At 56.5% G+C, this 18,981-nt stretch overlaps 2 protein-coding genes across 3 annotated transcripts in view; both read left to right on the top strand.

Moving 5' to 3' along the window:
- IGSF21 (immunoglobin superfamily member 21) overlaps positions 1–7,379 on the top strand; it is a 42,313-nt gene extending 34,934 nt beyond the window's left edge. For both annotated transcript variants that reach the window (XM_058818865.1, XM_058818866.1), the window contains 7 exons: positions 640–758; positions 1,420–1,535; positions 2,112–2,559; positions 5,120–5,205; positions 6,035–6,227; positions 6,322–6,360; positions 7,172–7,379. In XM_058818865.1, the coding sequence (XP_058674848.1) occupies positions 640–758; positions 1,420–1,535; positions 2,112–2,559; positions 5,120–5,205; positions 6,035–6,227; positions 6,322–6,360; positions 7,172–7,245 (1,075 nt within the window). In that variant the 3' untranslated portion in view covers positions 7,246–7,379. The remainder of the gene's footprint in view (positions 1–639; positions 759–1,419; positions 1,536–2,111; positions 2,560–5,119; positions 5,206–6,034; positions 6,228–6,321; positions 6,361–7,171) is intronic.
- A 5,056-nt stretch (positions 7,380–12,435) lies between these two features.
- KLHDC7A (kelch domain containing 7A) lies at positions 12,436–15,060 on the top strand. The gene is made up of 2 exons (XM_058818536.1): positions 12,436–13,119; positions 13,228–15,060. The coding sequence occupies exons 1-2, from the start codon at positions 12,436–12,438 to the stop codon at positions 15,058–15,060; spliced, it is 2,517 nt and encodes an 838-aa protein (XP_058674519.1).
- Positions 15,061–18,981: the final 3,921 nt, after the last annotated feature.

Raw genomic sequence — 18,981 nt, 5'->3', positions numbered from 1 at the left:
GCATCAGAAAGGTGGGATACTGAGGACCACAAAGGTGGGATGGTGAAGATTAGAAATGTGGGATTCTGGGGATCAGAAAAGTGGGATGCTGAGGAGCAGAAAGGTGGGATTCTGGGGAGCAGAAAGGTGGGATGCTGCTGGCCAGGGAGCCGGGATGTTGCCCATCAGCCAAGTGGCCCCTATGCAGCCTCCCAAGCTTTCCCAGCTCCAGCAGCACGGATCCTTTGGCACAACTCCTCCTCTCCTGTTTTTCCCAAGTCTATCTAAAGCCTCCAGATAAAAGGTGGACCGATAAGCACTCAGGGTTCACTGGGAATTTGGGATTTGCTGTCCTGGAGTGGCCTCACAGGGCTGGTGTCAAGGTTTCCCATTGGCATCTGCAGGCAGACGATGCCTGTGGCCATGGATTTGTGCTCCATCCACGTCTCCTTCCAATAACGCAATTCCTTCCCCTCGGAGGAGCTGTCAGTGCCAGGGAACTCCGGCTGCTAAAGCATTCCCGAGCTCCTCCCACAGCCTTTGGAGTTATTAAGAGTTTATTGATCCCTGTCCAATGCCGCTCTATCCGGGTGCCGATCGATGAATCCCACGGGAAAACGGGGTGGGGATGGAGTGGTGAGCGCTGTCCCTCCTCCGCAGCCTTCCCGAGGTCCGGATCTCGGACAACGGTCCCTACGAGTGCCATGTGGGGATCTACGACCGAGCCACGCGGGAGAAGGTGGTCCTGGCCTCCGGGAATGTGTTCCTGAATGTGATGGGTGAGTGCTGGGATTGGGATCAGGATTGAGGGAAAACCACTGTGGGGTCTCAGGGATTGGGATCGTTCTGCAATCCTTGGGGGTAGGAATAGGGGTGGGGATGGGGATGAGATGGGATGGGGACAAGGATGGGGATGGGATGGAATGAGGATGGGATGGGAATGGGGAAGGGGATGGGGAAGGGGACAAGGATGGGGACAAGGATGGGGATGGGGACACGGATGGGGATGGGGATGAGGATAGGATGGGATGGAAATGGGGACAGAATAGGGATGGGGATGGAATGGGGATGAGGACAAGGAGAGGGATGGGAACAATGACAGGGACATGGACAAGGACAGGGATAGGGAATAGGATAGTGGCAAGGACAGGGATGAAGATGAGGGTGAGGATGGTGTGGGGAGAGGGATGAGGATGCCCATGGGGATGGGAATGGATACGAAGACGGGGATGGGACACGGATAGGGACAGGGATTAGGACAGAGAATGGACTGAGGGTGGGGATGGGGATGGGAGCATGGAATGGGCATGGGAATGGGAACAAGGATGAGGATGGGGAGGTGGTAATAATGGGGATGATAATGGGGATGAAGATGAAGGATGAGGATGGGATGGGGGTTGTTGAGGACTCCACGCTGACCTCCCGGCTGTCCCCCTGCAGCTCCCCCAACGTCCATCTCGGTGCTGGCCGCAGACACCCCGGCGCCCTTCAGCCGCTACCAGGCGCAGAACTTCACCCTGGTGTGCGTGGTGTCCGGCGGGAAGCCCGCACCCCTGGTGAGCTCCCAGCGGGATCATCCCTCCCACTGGCACATGGAACAACCCACCACCTCCGCTGTAAAACCCACCAGATCCTTGTGCTCTTCCATCAGGCCAAACCCGCTCCCCAGATCCCATCTTTCTGTGGAGACAGTGGGATTTGAGAGTGGGAAAAGGACCAAACTTTCGGGATTTGGGAGCAGGGAACAAAGCAAATCTTTGGGATTGGGGAACAGGGAATGAAACAAACCTTCAGGATTTGGGAGTGGAGAATGAACCAAACTTTTGGGATTTGGGAGAGAATGAACCAAACTTTTGGGATTTGGGAGAGAATGAACCAAACCTTCAGGATTTGGGAGTGGAGAAAGGATCAAACTTTTGAGATTTGAGAGAGAATGAACCAAACCTTTGGAATTTGGGACAGAATGAACCAAACCTACAGGATTTGGAAGTGGGGAAAGGACCAAACCTTCAGGATTTGGGATAGAATGAACCAAACCTTTTGGGATTTGGGAGTGGAAAAAGGACCACAGGTTCCATCCGAAAGGATACTGAGGACACTCCCACACTCTTCGTCCCTTTTGTCCCCTCCAGGTGTACTTCAAGCGGGACGGGGAGCCCATCGAGGCCACCCCGCTGCCGGAGCCGCCGGCCGGCGCCAGCAGCTGGGCTCCCCGGAGCCTCCTGCACCGCGACCTGGACGACACCAAGATGCCGAAATCCCTGGCGGCCGACAGCGATCTGGGAATGGGGAACCCGTTTCCCACGGCAGATCCTCCACGGGGGCTGGCGGCTGAGCGGGATTCGGTGACGGAAACCATTCCCGAGACAGTTGTGAGCCGGGAATTCCCGCGCTGGGTGCACATGGCCGAGCCCATCTATTACTTCCGGCACACGCACGCGCCCGTCAGTGACGGCACCGTCGAGGCCAGGGCCACCCTCACGTGGACCCTGAACCCCCAAATCGACAACGAGGCCCTCTTCAGCTGCGAGGTCAAGCACCCGGCGCTCTCCATGCCCATGCAGTCTGAGGTCACGCTAGGTAAGCCAAGGGATTTGGGGCTTTTCCCGGGTTTTAGGCAATTTTGTCCATTTTGTGGAAATTTTTTCTTATTTTTTTGGCTTTTTTCTTTTAATTTTTGGCCTTTCTCCCAATTTTTTGGCCTTTCCCTCCAATTTTTGCCTTTTTCACCCATTTTTGGTATTTTAAATTTGTTTTCATTCTTTTTGGCCTGTTTTCCTTTTATTTCTTGCCTTTTCCTTTTTGTTTCTGACTTTCCTCTCAATTTTGGGGTTTTTCAATTTTTTTTTTGCCTTTTTCTCCATTTTTTCTTTCTTTTTTTAAATTTTTGGCTTCTTTTTTTTCTTTTTTTTTTTTTTTCTTTTTGGCTCCTTTTTTATTTTTGACTTCTTTTTTTTTGTTTTTTTTTTTTTTTTTTTTTGTTTGTTTTTGGGTTTTTTGGGGTTTTTTTGGGTTTTTTTGCTATTTTCCCCACATTTTTCTGGAATTTTCCACAGGATTTTGTTTTTTCTTTTATATTCCATGTGTTTTGCTCCCCTTGCACCCATTTTCTCCCTCCTTTTCTCCTTTTCCTTTTCTTTTGGGGGCCTTTAGGCATGCGTGGGGATCCCATGGGGCTGCATTGGGATAGATGTGGTGATGCCAAGGCTCCACAAAACTTGGGATGAGAGGAGAGAATCTGGGATGTCCATCAGGCAGGAGAAGGGATTTTCCAGGTGTTTATGGCCCCCCATCCATGGGCAGTGTTTAGGGTGGAATTTGCTGGGATAAAAAAGGATTTTTGGGGAATCTGTGTTGTGCTGAGCAGGAAGGGGTGTTGGACCTGTGGATGGAGCTGTCACCTCCATCTTCAGGAGATCCAAGAACATCCCATGATCCTTATTGGTTGCCACAAAGCTCATCCCAGTGGGAATTGCCAGGGAGGGAATTCCCGAGCTGGCTCCTGCCCATGGAGCTGTGACAGGTTGATGGGATTGAAGCCAGGGAATTTGGCTCCCCCCATTCCCAGGTTCCTGGAAGAGCAGAAGCTCCTCAGGTGTCCGTGGGATCCACGGGTCCGTCACCACCCCTCACCCTGCCTGAGGCTCCCCTCCCCTCTCCTGGCTCCGGCTGGAAGAGGCTGAGCTCTCCACGGGGTTTTCCAGCCTCAGGACACTCCTCTGGAAAGGCTCTCCCAGCCTCCAGCCAGGTGGAGCAGCCTGGGCTTTGCTCCAGACCAAGTGGAGCACTTGGCTCCTCATCATCTCCTGGAGAGCTTCTCCTTGGCTTCCTGACATCTTCACACTAAATCTCTTCCCCAGCATCCAAAATGTACGGAAATCCTGCATTTTCCCACTTCCTGGAGCTCTTCGGGTTTTGATCCAAGGTTAAAACCTTGTGGTTTTGCTGCTCTTGCCCAGGAGGTCCAAGACCTGGATTGGCAAAGCTCAGCCTGCATTGTCCTCAAATCCAGGACTCTCCTCATCCCTCGGGGTGTCCCTGCAGCTCCTTGGGTGCCCATCCACTCCTGATTTTTGGGAACCATCCCAGCAGATCCTCTTAATGCTTTCCCTACATCCATAGCATAAATACGTACTATGGGTATAAATAAAATATAGATTCCAAATAAAAGAGAAGATATTCCCAAAAAAAGCTGCATTAGACCCAACACCAATCCAAAAGCTGCCTTTTGGTCCCAGTCAGGGTATGGTGGGATCACCTTCAGCGCATCCTGCCTGGTCTCACTCTAGAAGGTCACATCCCACATGGAAAGAGCAGTCCATGGTCTCAGGGTGTCCAGGCAGAGCATCCCAGGGCAGGGATGGCAATTCCAAGGGATTCCAGTGTCCACCACATCTCTCTGGTGACTCTTTGTCCCTCTGTGTCCTGCTGGGGTCACATCCAGGTCCATTTTGTCCCATCCGTGACAAAGCTTGGATGGACAAAGGTGACACATCCTTCCTCCTGCCCATTTTCCCTTCTCCTTCCATGAAAGTCCAGGAAGTTCCTGGGATGTCCCATCCCACTTCTGGCCCAGCAGGGACATCCACACAGCCCCAGGTGGAAGCTGGAGCAAATCCTGTGTGGTGTCGCTCCATCCCAATGGAGGAGCATTCCTGGTCTTGCATGGGAAAAGGCATTCCTGTTTTTTTCCACGCTGTCCTTGGGATTTTGTGCCAACCAGGCTTTGGGGTTGTCTCCTGTGTTAACGGCACCTGGGTGAGACTCACCAAGGCCACATTTTTTGGGAATGCTCCTCCGAGGTGTCCATCTCCCTGCCTTCAAACCAACCTGATCCTTCTTGGCCTTTTTTTCTGAGCAGAGAAGGGTTTGGTTGGGAAATAACTCCTTCCCATCAATCCATCCCACCCCAGCCATCCATCAGCCTCACACTTCTCCCATTCTCCTGCCTGGGGGTCCTTCCCTCCCTGTCCATCCGTCATTCCGGTGTCACTCAGCCCAGCCATCAGTCACGGAGCTGTCACCCTCTGGGCTGCCACCCCTCACTGGGATCATCCATCAAAGCCTCGTTAACCCCTCCAAGGGCAGCCCCGGCGCCGGGAATGTCACTGACGGCTCCTCCTGTCCCCTTCCTGTGCAGTTGCTCCCAAGGGTCCAAAGATCACGATGACGCCGACGAGGGCGCGCGTGGGGGACACCGTGCGGATCCTGGTGCAGGGATTCCAGGTCAGCGTTCCCACGGCCACGGAGGCCAACGGACAGCCTTGATCCAAGGATGGGGATGTGGGTTTGGCTTGGTGGCCTTGGCGGCATCATGGTGCCCATGTTGGGATGGGTTGGCCAAAGTTGTGTTTGTTCCACCCTGGAAGTGCCCAGGGACAGGGTGGGGGGTGGTTTGAGCCATCTGGGACAGTGGGAGGTGTCCCTGCCCATGGGATGGGATGGGATGGGATGGGATGGGATGGGATGGGATGGGATGGGATGGGATGGGATGGGATGGGAGGAGCTTAAAGGTACCTTCTAACCCAAACTCAAACCTAAACTCAGACTCAGACCCAGACCATACTCAATCCCAAACCCAAATCCAAACCCAAACTCAAACCCCGACTTAGACTCAGAACCAGACCCAAACTCAAATCCAGACCCAAACTCAAACCCAAACCCAAACTCAAACTCAAGCTCAGACCCAGACCCAAACCCAAACCCAAATCCAGACCCAAACCCAAACGCAGACCTAAACTCAAGCTCAAACCCAAAGTCAGACTCAAACCCAAACCCCGACTCAGACCCAGATCCAGACCCAAACTCAGACCCAAATCCAGACCCAGACCCAAACTCAAGCTCAGATTCAGATCTAAACTTAAACCCAAAGTCAGACTCAAACTCAAGCTCAGACTCAGATCTAAACCCAAATCCAAAGTCAGACCCAAACTCAAGCTCAGATTCAAACCTAAACCCAGTCCCAGCCCAAAACCCAACCCCAAGCCGGGTGTGATGATTTCATCTCCAGCTTTGCTCATCCAGCTCCCCTCTGCCCCCTCTCCTCTCCCTGCAGAACGAGGTGTTCCCAGAGCCGCTGTTCACGTGGACGCGCGTGGGGAGCCGTCTCCTGGATGGCAGCGCGGAGCACGATGGGAAGGAGCTGGTGCTGGAGCGGGTCCCGGCCGAGCTCAACGGCTCCATGTACCGCTGCACGGCCCAGAACCCGCTGGGCTCCACCGACACCCACACCCGCCTCATCGTCTTCGGTACGGCCCCAAAGCGGCCCTCCTGTGCCCTCCGTGGGTCCCCACGAGGTGCCTTGTCCCTAAAATTGTCTCTCTGCTCTTTGTTTCCCGCTAGAAAATCCAAATATTCCCAGAGGACCAGAAGACTCCAATGGTGAGCGGTGCTGGTGGCAGTGGGATCTCCATGGAGATGCTCGGGGAGGGAAGGGCTGTGTGGAGAGGGCCTTGCCTTGGCCCCAGCCCTGGGCCACCTCTCCTTGTCTCACTCCAAGCCCTCATCTCTCCTTGCCTTGTTCCAAGCTCTTGCTCATCCTTCCTTGACTCATCCCAAACCCTTTCTGATCTGTCCTTGCCTCATTCCAATCCCTTGCCCATCTCTACCTCACTCCAAGTCCTTTCCCCTCTCTCCTCACCTCATTCCCAGCCCTTTCCCATCTCTCCTCACCTCACTCCAAGACCTTTCCCATCTCTCTTCACCTCATTCCAATCCCTTGCGCATCTCTACCTCACTCAAAGTCCTTTCCCCTCTCTCCTTACCTCACTCCAAGCCCTTTCCTATCTCCTTGCCCCATCCCATGTCCTTTCCCATCTCTACTTGCCTCATTCCAAGCCCTTGTCCATCTCTCCTCACCTCATTCCAAGCCCTTTCCCATCTCTCCTAGCCTCATTCCAAGCTCTCACCCATCTCTCCCTGCCTCATCCCAAGCCCTTTCCCATTTCTCCTTGCCTCATCCCAAGCCCTTTCCCTTCTCTCCTCATTCCCACCTCTCTACTGTGTCCTCAGGAATGTCCTTGCACCAAGAGGGACCCTGCAGATGCTCCCACCCATCCCTCATCTCCACCCAACCCCCAGGCCAAATTTTGGGAGGGATCCCCTCCTAACCAGTGGTGCCCCCATCCTGCTCTGAACCCCAGCATTGGGATGTGGCTCCGTGAATTCCTGATCCCTTTTTCCTCCTCTCCAGGTTCACTTCCCGGCCACTGTGGCTTCAGATTCGTTTTGGCGCTCACCCTGACAGTGATCCTGGAGCTCACGTGAAACTTCACCTCCTCCTCCTCCTCTTCCTCCTCAGTGTCCGGCTCCTCCCGGCATTCCTGCCTCCAGCCATCGGGTCTCCCGCTCTTTTTTTTTTCTATACTCTTGACAGTCTCGGTCTCTTTCCGTGTCTTGGCTTCCTCAGATGATTGAATTAAAGAGAAAAAGGAAAACCTCTTCTGGGAGAAGGTCGTAATTCATGTTTTACCTGTGCTGGGATTCCCAGCTCCATCTGGGCATTCCCAGCACCATCTTGGGGTTCCCAGTTGTGTGTTGGGGTTCCCAGCTCCATCTCAGGGTTCCCAGCTCCATATTGGTGTTCCCAGCTCCGTCTTGGGGTTCCCAGTTGTGTGTCAGGTTTCCCAGTCCCATCTTGGTGTTCCCAGCTCTGTCTTGAGGTTTCCAGCTCCATGTCAAGGTTCTCAGCTCCATGTCAAGGTTCCCAGCTCTGTCTTGGAGTTCCCAGCACTATCTTGGCATTCCCAGCTCCATCTCGGGGTTCCCAGCTCCATCTCGGGGTTCCCAGCTGTGTCTAGGGGTTTTCAGCTCCATCGCGGGGTTCCCAGCATCATCTAGAGGTTCCCAACATCATCTCAGTGTTCCCAGCACCATCTCGGGCTCCCCAGCACCATCTCGGGGTTCCCAGGACCATCTAGAGGTTCCCAACATCATCTCGGTGTTCCCAGCTTTGTCCTGGGGGCATTGCAAGGTCTTGGAAGGGGGAGCAGGAGAATTCAAATATTCAAGGACCGAATTTTCCCTGGAAAAACCCACATGCAGCATTCCCACTGCCCTGAGATGCTCCAGGCCTTGTGTCCCCAGGGTGAGGACTCGCACACGTCCCCAGCCCTCCCGAGGCCACGGAGGCAGCGCCGGGAGCCCAAAGTCGTGGATCACTGGGTTTATGCGGCGGGATTCCGGCTGTGCCGGGAGCCAGGGCCCGTGTGTGCTGCTCGTCCCGGGCTGGTTGAGGAATGACAAGTGACAGGCGGCTCCCGACCCCAAATGTCAGCGCTCACACTTGAGCGGGCAGCGTGTCCCGTCCCCTCGTGGCCAGCTGTCCCCATGGAAACGGGCTGGATCCGGTCATTCCCACCGTGCCCCATCCCGGGATGGCGTCAATCCCGCTGCACGACGGCCCCTGGCAAAATCCAGGTGATTTTGCCCCAAAATCCTGGAGGTTTTCCAGCCTTTTCCTCGTTTTGGAGCACCTGGTTGTGGGTTGGGATGTCCTGGGGGAAAAGGATCCCGAGGATGGGGCAGTCCCAAGCCTTTTCCTCCGGGAACTCGTAATCCTGGAGGATTATTTGGCAGCCGTGTGGCGCCTCATCTTCCCAAAGCCCCGCACGAGCGCTAAGCATCATTATCACTGTGATAATTAATTATTATTAAGCAGATTCCAGCCCTTCCCCGCTTCGCTGCCAACCTTGCTGCTTTCCCAGCCTCGGAGGAGCTAAATGAACCCACGGCAGCTCCAGAGCTCCTTCCCATACAAAATCCCGGAGTTTTACCCTTCGGATTGGTAGCAGTGGGATCAGGACTGGCTGGGACGTGTGGGAAGATCAGCAGTTCCACCTCCACCCCGAGGGAATGGCAACCAAACATCCCAATTCCATTGGATCTGTGCTTCCACCCCAAAGGAATGGCATCCAAACGTCCCAATCCCATTGGATCTGCTTCCACCTCGAAGGAATGGCATCCACACATCCCAATTCCATTGGATCTGCTCCTCCACCTGGAAGGAATGGCATCCAAATATCCCAATCCCATCAGATCCGCTTCCACCTCGAAGGAATGGCATCCAAACATCCCAATCCCATTGGATCCACTTCCACCCCAAAGGAATGACATCCAAACATCCCAATCCCATCAGATCCACTTCCACCCCGAAGGAACGGCATCCACACATCCCAATCCCATTGGATCTGCTCTTCCACTCCATGGACGAGAAGAAAATCTTAATTTTTTCCAGAGGAAGCATTGTTTCTTCAGGAATTCTCCCTGCCTCAGTTTCCCCCCACGGTCTGGAGGGTCCCTCCCATGGATCCTTGTGGATTTCCTCATGGTTCGGAGCCGCTCCAGCGGCCTCATCCCGCCCTAATTAAACAACCGCCAGGATTAAACAGCCATTAGGCCTCTCCGCTTGGAAAAACGAGCATTTCCAGCCGCCCGAAGCTCCATTTAAATGCAAATGTGGCGGGTTTAGCCCGGAACCGTGGAAATGAGGAGCATTCCCGTGGAAACGAGGAGCAATTCCAGCGGCGGGGCCACCACCGGCTCCGCTCGGTGCCACCCCGGGAGCGCTGGGAAAGGAACGCCGGGCTGGGTGGGGCTGCATCCCAAACCCACCCCCCAAATTCGGGATGCTCTGGGAAGAATCCCTGGGAAAACAGATGGATCTCCTGGCTTGGATAGTTCGGCCAGACGCTGGGACTTTCCGAACGCCAGCACAGACAGATGAGTGAGGGGATTTGGGAGTTTTCTCCCCATTTTGGGGCAGAGCTGCTGCCTGTTTTCATGAATTCCTGCCAAAACGAGGCGCACAAAGGGATTCCATCCCAAAATCCTCCCCAAAGGGACCCATCCACGCTGTGCTGGACCCACCTTCCCCTCCCCATCCTCTCCCTGCAGGTAATCACACAGGACCCCAATTTCCCCCCCTTTTTCCCCATTCCCGATCGCGTTGTTGGAGGCGCCGGCAGTGAATAATGCAGGAGGAGGCTGAAGGGGAAAGGAGCGGCTCAGGTTGTTCCATTATTGATGAGAGCTGACAGATCCGCTCCTGACAACCTTCCGAGGAGATCTGATTAGCTCGGAAAAAAAAAAAAAAAACCCAAAAAAAAACCCCAAAACCAACCAAAAAGCCACCGAAACCGCAGCGCCTTCGCGAGGGGCTGACGGCAGCTGAAAACCCCAAAGGAGCAGCGTTATCGACGTTCCCCAATTCCAGGGGACTTTCAAAAAAGGTTCGAGCAGATTGAGAAGAGGTAATTACGCTCAATTAGAGTCACAAGCGCCGAGACGTCAGCGCCGCTTCTCCCGCTCCCCTCGCACCGCAGGCAGGGATAAACGGGGATTTATCCAGCGGAATCCGTGGATTCTTTGGGATAGCGGGAACCGGGGGGGCTCCGGCCCTGCAGGAAAGTCAGCGGGAGCTTCGCTGGGCGCCTCCGCCGCCTCCCCCCTCATTGCCGGCTGGGTTCGCATGAATAATTCATCCTCATCCTCCTCCTCCCCGGCTCTCGAGTGCCGGGATCTTTGTAGATCCAACCTGGGGATGAAAGCCCCGGCAGGAGCGGTGGAGGGCCCCGGAGGTCGCGGCTGCCAGACCCTTTCCCAATTAGCCGGGCCCTGGAACGCGTGCCCAGACTCCACACGCGGCCCTCCTCCCTCAGCTCCGGCACAGCCCGCCTTTCCAGGCAGGAGAAATTCTCCTTTTCCCAAGGTTTTGGCCAAACCGAGCCCCCCAGGGGTGGATTTGGGGCTCTGTCAGGATGGAGGAGAGGCTGGATGGTGCTGTTTTGGATGCATGACACCACCCATGCTCCAAAATCCAGCTTTTAAGTGAAATATCTCAATTCTCCCAAGTTCTCCTGTGCTGCATTTCCCCACACGAGGGGACAGCATCCCAAATATTCCCCTAAATATCCTACATTAATCCTAAATAAAATATCCTAGATATCCTCCACTGGTGGATCCATGTTCCCAGCAGGGACGAGCACAGGGATCCCAAAGTGCCAAACCAGCCCGGGGAGGGTCATTCCTGTGCTCCCTTTCCATTTTTTTCAGGGATATAAAAACATTTTTGGTGTTTAGGACGGGATCCTCCAGCTGGAGGGTGAGGGGACCCAGCCCCATCCCTTCCACCACAGGAATTTCAGCATTCCACATTGGGCAGGGGGACACCTCAGCACCCGGGGATGCCAGGGATGGTGGAGAACCTGCCCCGAGGGGGTTCAGAGGCTCCTTTCTATCCCATAATGTTGAGAAGCAGCTGGTGGGATGATGTTTGGGAAGCTGAGGACACCGGGAATGAATTCTTGAGCTCCCACCTCCCACTGGAGACCCCTGGCAAGGCCCCCTCGCTCCGCAGCCACCCACGGGCTGGGACCAGCACACCTCCCACATCCCCCGCGTTCATCCCTGAGGAAAATCCCACCGGATTGGGATGCAGCCAGCAGGGAGCGAGTCCCTGAGTGAGAGCAGGAGCTTCCACCCACGCCCAGCTTGGCTCTTTCTTCCCTCGTTGTTTTCCGCCTCTCTCTGATGTTCCCCTGGGCCGGATCCCTTTGAGTTCCCCTCCATTGACAGCGGTGGCAGCGATGCCATTCCCCAGGCTCCCGCCTTTCCTCCCCACCGTACTTCCACTTTTGTCGTCTTGGGGACAAAAACTCCCCAAAATCTTCAGAATTCTGGCCAGGAGCAGATCCACCGCCAGCACCTTCTCCTGCCGTGCCTCAGTTTCCCCACGGTGACTCCAATCCCTGCAGCATCCCTCAGAAATCCCATCCCTTCCCATCCCGAATTTCTCCCTGCTTTTATTCATTCCTCTCCTGGTGCCCACAGCTGAACTCCAGCCCCGATTTCCTGCCCAAACTCCCCTTCCCGACGCCCCCAGCTCCTCCTCCTTCCTCGGAGGCCTCCGTGAGACCCCCCAAGCTCCGGGGCTCTTTCCCGTCAGCCCTCGTTAGGCAGCGGGCGGCAAGCGAGGGCCGCTGAATTAATTAATCACTGAATTAATTAATCACGGAATCAGCTGCTGAATTCGTCACCCGGCCGTGCCGCGGAGCAGCTGCTCGGCATCAGCCCAAAGGGCTCCTGGCTGCTGCTCCCTCCCTTTTCCGGGAGCACCGAGGGATGAGGAGCCTTCACTGGGCACAACAACTTTTTCTCTTTTTCCTCTTTTTTCATTGCCCGACCCTTTTTAAAGCAGCACGGAGGAGCAGCAGCTCCCCGGGGATGTTTTCCCTGCCTTTGTGCCCTTCCCCGAGCCTCTCTCTCCGTTTCCCAGGCCAACAGAGCCGGCCCTGGGCTGCACCTTTCCCTGGAGCCCAGCCCATCCCAAACATTCGCGGCTCCTCCGGAAGCCTCCTGCCAGCTCTGCCCGCTCAAAGTCACCTTGTCCCGGTCCGCCGCGCTCCGGCCTCTCCCGGCAAATCATTAATCGGCTCCTCGGCATTCCCGCGTGGAAAAATGCCCCAGCGGGTGCCCCCGGCCTGGCACTCGGACATGCCGCTGCCCGGGAAGCTGCTCCTGTCGGCGGCCGCGCTGCTGCTCCTCTCCCTGGCCTTCAGGTTTTATAGGAACCGCTCGCCTCCCCCCGGGAAAATCCCACCGGGAGAGCAGCGGGAAAACCGGGATGGGGATGGGGCTCTGAGGAGGAGGAGGAAGGATGGGGCGGACAAGTGTGGGAATGGCCCCGGCATGCAGCACGAAGGTCTCCGGGGGGAGCAGAGCTTTCCAAGTAATGAGGAGGAGGAGGAAGGAGAAGAGGTGGGTTCGGAGCTGATTCCCAGCAAAGCCCCGCTCAGTCCGGCCGGGATGGAAAGGGAGTTGGGAAGGGAACTGGGATGGAAGTTGGGAATTAAATCAGAAAGTAAAACAGGGGTTGAGCTGGGGAGTGATCCTGGGAGCAGGACGGGAAGCGAGCAGGGAAAAGAGCTGGGAAAAGAACCGGGAAGTGAGCTGGGAAGTCAGCCAGGAAGCAAATCGGGAAGCAGGCTAGGAATCAAGCCGGGAAACACTCCAGGAAGAAAGCCAGGAAGCAAATTGATAATGAAGCCAGTTAATGAGTTGGGAAGTGAGCAGACAAACGAGCTGGGAAACAAGCTGGGAAAGAAAATGGGAATTAAGTCAGGAATCGAGCTGGGAAATGAAGCGGGAAGCAAGCTGGAAAGTGAGGCAGGAATTGAGGTGGGAAGTGAACCAGAAAGCAAGCTGGGAAGTGAGCCGGGAAGCAAGGCAGAAATTTTGCTGGGGAGTGAGCCGGGAATTTTGCTGGGAAGCGATCTTGGAAGCAAGGCAGGAGTCGAGGTGGGAAGGGAGCCGGGAATGTCGCTGGGAATGGAGCTGGGCTCTCACGACCCCGGGGCCGTGGCCGCAGCCCGGGGCAGCCCCGCAGGGAGGGACGCAGCTGCTCCGAGCTCCGGGAGTTCCCCGGGGATTCCCGACGCCCGGACAGAGGGGGATGGATGCGCCCAGAGAACGGAGCGGGATCCGGCTGGAGCAGGGAGGAGCAGGGAGGGCAGCACGGGGTCAGTCCGGACCCTCAGCGTCACCTCCAGCCTGGGGCTGCTGCTGACGGCGAGCGAGGTGGGCTCAGACACCTCCTACTCCTTCTCCTCGGTGGCCAAGATCCAGGTGGAGGAGAACTTCATCCCGGAGCGCCAGGACAAGGACAGGGACAGCCCGCCCAGGCCTGGCCTGCGGGGCAAGGTCTACGACTACTTCGTGCAGTCCACCTCCGAGTCGGTGTCCAAGCAGACGTCCCTGCCCTTTGTCCCTGTGGGGACATCCCAATGTCACAGGGACAGGGACCAGGCAGAGCCACAGAGCTCCGGAACCCAGGGGGAGAATCCAGCTTTGGAAATTCCTGATCCCGACACCACCTCAGTTCCACAGGAGGGCACGGAGAACCTTCCAGAACCACCTTCTCCCGGCTGGAAGAGCAGCACCCCCCAGCTCCCACTGCCCGGTGGGGCTCCAGCTGCGGGTCCTGAGCCATCCCAGGCGTCACTGCCCGCCCAGGTGCACCTGGGGAACTGCTCCGAGGTTCTGCGTGTGGCCAAGGCTCAGCAGCTGCGGGCCCTGCAGGACGCTGCCCTCCAGGTGATGAGCGCCAACCTCCTGCAGGTGCTGCGCTCCCCGAACATCTACGGCCGCCTCAATGCCGGCGAGCGGGAGCTGCTCCCGGCGCTCCGGAGCCGCGGGCGGCCGCGCCTGGTGGTGGCCGATGTCCCCCCGGCCGAGCCCGGCCACCGCCGCGGCCGCCTCTGCTACTACGATGAGGACGGGGACCGCTGGTGCCAGCTGTGCCAGCTGCCGGCCGGGGTGGCCGGGCGGGGCTGTGCCGCGTGCTCCATGTTCAATTACCTGTTCCTGGTGCCCGGCTGGGAGGGGACAGGCCGGGCGCGGAGCCCCTCGCGCCGCGTGCTCTGCTACGACCCTCTGAGGGACAGCTGGTGTGACATCTGTCCCCTGCGCCAGGCACGGCCACACTGCCAGCTGGTGGCCCTGGACGGGCACCTCTACGCCATCGGGGGCGAGTGCTTGGCCACCGTGGAGCGCTACGACCCCCGGCGCGACCGCTGGGCCTTCGCCGCCGCCCTGCCCAGGGACACCTTCGCCGTGGCCCACGCGGCCACCGCGTGCGACGGGGACATTTACGTCACCGGGGGCACGCTGCGCTCGCTGCTGCTGCGCTACGACGCCCGCGGGGACAGCTGGGCCACCAGCCCGGCTGTCGGCGACAAGGACAGGACGGCCGAGCTGGTGAGCGCCCACGGGTTTCTGTACCGCTTCCAGCTGCGGCGCGGCGCCGGTGGCACCGAGGTGGCCGTGTCGCGGTGCAGCGCCAGCGCCAGGCTGTGGTACCGCTGTGGCAGCCGCCCCCTGCCCGAGCCGGCCGGGCTGCGCTGTGCTGCTCTGGGCGGCCTCGTTCATTGCCTGGGTCGTGGTTTCCATCTCCGCTTCCTGGCTGACCCCGTCTCGCCGCGCTTCGGGGCCAAGGAGCTGAGGCCGTTCCCGGAACCCCACGGGAGTCTCCTGCCCGCGGTGCTGGTGCTGCCCGAGGGGGGCACGGAGGCACCGTGGCCCTGAGGGGTCCCCGAGGAGTGGTGGCAGCTGGAGAAGGAGCTCCTAGCCCGACGTGTGCAATCCAAGCCCTCCATGGACCCGACTTCTTCCCATACCCATGATGCAGGAAGGGATCAAACCCTTGGATCCGACCTGTTCCCACTGCCCGGGCTGGAGGAAGGGATCAGATCCTTGGATCTGACCTGTTTTCACTCTCCGGGATGCCGGAAGGGATCAGACCCCTGGATCCAGCCTCCTCCCACCCCCTGGGATGGATCAAAGAATCAGATCCTTGGATCCAGCCTCTTCCTGCTGCCCAGGATGCAGGAAGGGATCAGACCCTTGAATCCAGCCTCCTCCCAGTCCCTGAGATGCAGAAAATAATCAAACCCTTGGATCTGACCTGTTTCCGCTCTCCAGGATGCAGGAAGGGATCAAACCCTTGGATCCCACCTCTTAGCACTTCCTGAGATTGAGAAAGGGATCAGATCCTTGGATCCAGCCTCTTCCCACAGCCCAGGCTGGAAGAAGGAATCAGACCCTTGGATCTGACCTTTTGCCACTGCCCAGGATGCAGGAAGGGATCAGACCCCTGGATCTGGCCTCCTCCCACCCCCTGGGATGGAGAAAAGGGATCAGATCCTTGGATCCGGCCTCTTCCCAGTCCCTGAGATGCAGAAAGGGATGAAACCCTTGGACTCAGCCTCTTCCCACTGCCTGGGACGGAGAAAGGGATCAGATCCTTGCATCCAGCCTCTTCCCATGTCCCAGGCTTGAGGAAGGGATCAAACACTTGGATCGAGCTTTTCCCCCACTGCCCAGACTGGAGGAAGGGATCAAAATCTTGGATTGTGCCTCTTCCCACACCCCGGGCTGGAGGAAGGGATCAAACCCTCGGGCGCTGCCGGGAATCGCAGCCTGGCGGAGGCTCCGGGAAGAGCCGGGAGGAGCTGGGCGGGCTCGTTTGCTCAGGGGAGGTCAAACAGGGCCATGTTTGTTTGGGCGACAGCAAATCCCGGATCTCCACGGGCTCCAGCTGTCCGGGCACCCTTCAGGACCAATTCAGACCTGATTTAGACCTGACTTAGGCTCCAGGTGGGGAACATTGACCCAGACACGGATGAGGAGTGGTTTAGGGTGGAGGTTGCTGAAGTTCTATCAGCATCGCTGGGACACCTCACTCACACTGGGAAGAGTTCGGGGCTGGCCTCGTTATCTCTTATCTCGTTATTTCTCTCCTCCTCCTGAGAGCGCACTTGTCTGTGTTTAATCTCTGTGTAAAGCGGCGACGGGGGTTTGGGCACAGCTGGGCCTAAATTAAAGTGAACATTCAGTGAAATGAACGCCACGCCTCATTTTAAGACGAGCCTAATTGGAGGCAAGAGCGCGCTGCATGTTCGACATCACTAATTAGGCACGGCCGGCAGCTCCGGGAGGCAAACAGGGAGCAGTGCTCCCTCATCCCCTTTTCCCAGGTTTTCCAGGACCAGCGCCCCATCACCCCCTTTTCCCAGATTTTCTGGGAGCAGTGCTCCATCATCCCCTTTTCCCAGGTTTTCCAGGAGCAGATGCTCTCTATCTCCCTTTTCCCATCATTTCCCAGCTCAGACACTCCCTCATCCCCCTTTCCCAGGTTTTCCTGACTCAAACGCTCCCTCATCTCCTTTTCCCAGCTTTTCCCCCTACAGACATTCCCTCATCCCCTTTTCCCAGGTTTTCCAGGAGCAGATGCTCTCTCATTCCCATTTTCCTCCCAGCTTTTCCCAGGTTTTCCCAGCTCAAACACTCCTTCATCCCCTTTCCCAGCATTTCCCAGTTCAGACACTCCCTCATCCCCTTTTCCCAGCTTTTCTTGGCTCAAACGCTCCCTCATCCCCTTTCTCCAGTTTTTCCCACTTCAGACACTCCCTCATCCCTTTTTCCCACATTTTTCCAGCTCAAACGCTCCCTCTTCCTCTTTTCCCAGTTTTTCTGGGAGCAGACGCTCTCATCCCCCTTTCCCAGTTTTTCTCAGCTCAGACGCTCCCTCATCCCTTTTTCCCACGTTTTCCCAGCTCAGACACTCCCTCATCCCTTTTTCCCAGCTTTCCCAGGAGCAGATGCTCTCTCATTCCCATTTTCCCCCAGCTTTTCCCAGGTTTTCCCAGCTTTTCCTGGCACAGACACTCCCTCATCCCCTCTCCCCAGCTTTCCCAGGAAATCGCTGCTTATTCCACAATTCCAGAGGGGCGGGGAAAGGAGCTTAAATCCCCCCCAGTTCCACCTCCCACTACCCCAGACTGCTCCAGCCTGGCCTGGGACCAGGATGGGAATTCCAGGGGTTTTTTGGGAATTTTGTGGCAGTTTAAGAGACCCTGGATTAATGTTCTCTCCCAAAGCGCTCCCAGAAGGATTCCTGGCACTGCCTGGATCCTCTGGACAGAGGGCAGGGAACCTTGGGAGGCTGCGTTAATTAATGAGCCTGGGGCCGCGGTAATTAATTAACCCGGGGCTGCGTTAATGAACAAACCTGCCCAGGCTGTTCCTGCTGGTGGGGAAGGGTGAGGGACCCCTCCCTGTCATGGGAAATGCAGGAATATGTTGGAGTATGAGGATTTTTTGGGATTCATGGAATTTCCCAGCTGAAATATCCCAAAAAAGAGACTCTGGGGTATGGGAGGTGACAATTCTAGCAGCAGGATGATCCCTCTGGAATGGCCCCGGGGCAGTGGGGGGGAAGGACTGGAATGAGGGAGGGGGAAAATAAAGGGAAAAGGACAAATTCAAACCCATGCTCAGACCTGGAAGTTTCGCTCCCTACTCCCAAATCCCGAAGGTTTGGTTCATTCTCTCCCAAATCCTGAAGGTTTGGTTCATTCTCTCCCAAATCCCGAAGGTTTGGTTCATTCTCTCCCAAATCCCAAAGGTTTGGTTCATTCTCTCCCAAATCCTGAAGGTTTGGTTCATTCTCTCCCAAATCCTGAAGGTTTGGCTCATTCTCTCCCAAATCCCGGAGGTTTGGTCCTTTCCTCACTCCCAAATCCCAAAGGTTTTGTTCATTCCATGCTCCCGAATCCCAAAGGTTTTGTTTGTTCTCAGCTCCCAAATCCCAAAAGTTTGGTTCATTCTCTCCCAAATCCTGAAGGATTGGTCCTTTCCTCTCTCCCAAATCCCAAAGGTTTGGTTCATTTTCTCCCGAATCCCAAAAGTCTGGTCCTTTCCCTGCTCCCCAATCCCGAAGGTTTTGTTGGTTCCCAGCTCCCAAATCCCAAAGGTTTGATCCCTTGTCCAGCTCCAGCCTCCTTCTCCCACCCCGGGGCCATTCCAGAGAGATCATCCCTCCACTGGAATTCTCACCTTGCTCATCCCAGAATCTTTTTCTTTTGGGATGTTTCAACCCAGAAATTCCGTGACTCCCAAAACCACCTTATTTTCCCCATCATTATTTAACTCCTTGCCCCTCTCGCTCGTGCTCCCCCACATTTCTGCTTTTCCCAGGGCGAATTCCCGGTGTTGGAGCTTTCCATCCCCCTTGGATGGTGCGAACCCATCCCAAATCCCGATTTTTGCCCTTTTCCTGTGACCGCTGCAGAGGAGAGTTCCCGGTAGGTGGGAACACGGCCCTGGAGCCCTTCCAGAGGACATTGGATTGTTTTCCATCGCAGGAAAGCTTTCCCAGATCCCGCCTTTCTGCCGGCGCCGTTTCGTGTTTCACCTTGCCTTTAACCCCTTCCTGTCCGTGTTCCCCAGGGAAGAGCGCCAAGGACGGGCCGCGGGCAGCGCTCCCTCCCCCGCTCCTGCACTCTCCAAGATTAATTTTGGGAAGCATTTGGGAGATTAAAAACTCCCGGGGACATCCCGGCCTTGTCCTGCCGGGAAGGACACATAGGCCGGGAAGGTGTGGGAATGACTTTGGGATGAGGGAAACGGAAAATAAAGGGAAAAGGACAAATCCAGACCCACGCT

Source organism: Ammospiza caudacuta, chromosome 22, assembly GCF_027887145.1.
Source record: "Ammospiza caudacuta isolate bAmmCau1 chromosome 22, bAmmCau1.pri, whole genome shotgun sequence".
Taxonomy (NCBI): domain Eukaryota; kingdom Metazoa; phylum Chordata; class Aves; order Passeriformes; family Passerellidae; genus Ammospiza; species Ammospiza caudacuta.
This window is presented reverse-complemented; position numbering and strand designations above follow the sequence as displayed.

What these genes read in the sequence shown, in the direction of transcription:
- KLHDC7A (XM_058818536.1), top strand. Translation starts at nt 12,436, where the DNA reads ATGCCCCAGCGGGTGCCCCCGGCCTGGCACTCGGACATGCCGCTGCCC. An exon ending in GAATCGAGCTGGGAAATGAA is followed by an intron (nt 13,120 to 13,227) that starts GCGGGAAGCAAG and finishes CTGGGGAGTGAG; the next exon opens with CCGGGAATTTTGCTGGGAAG.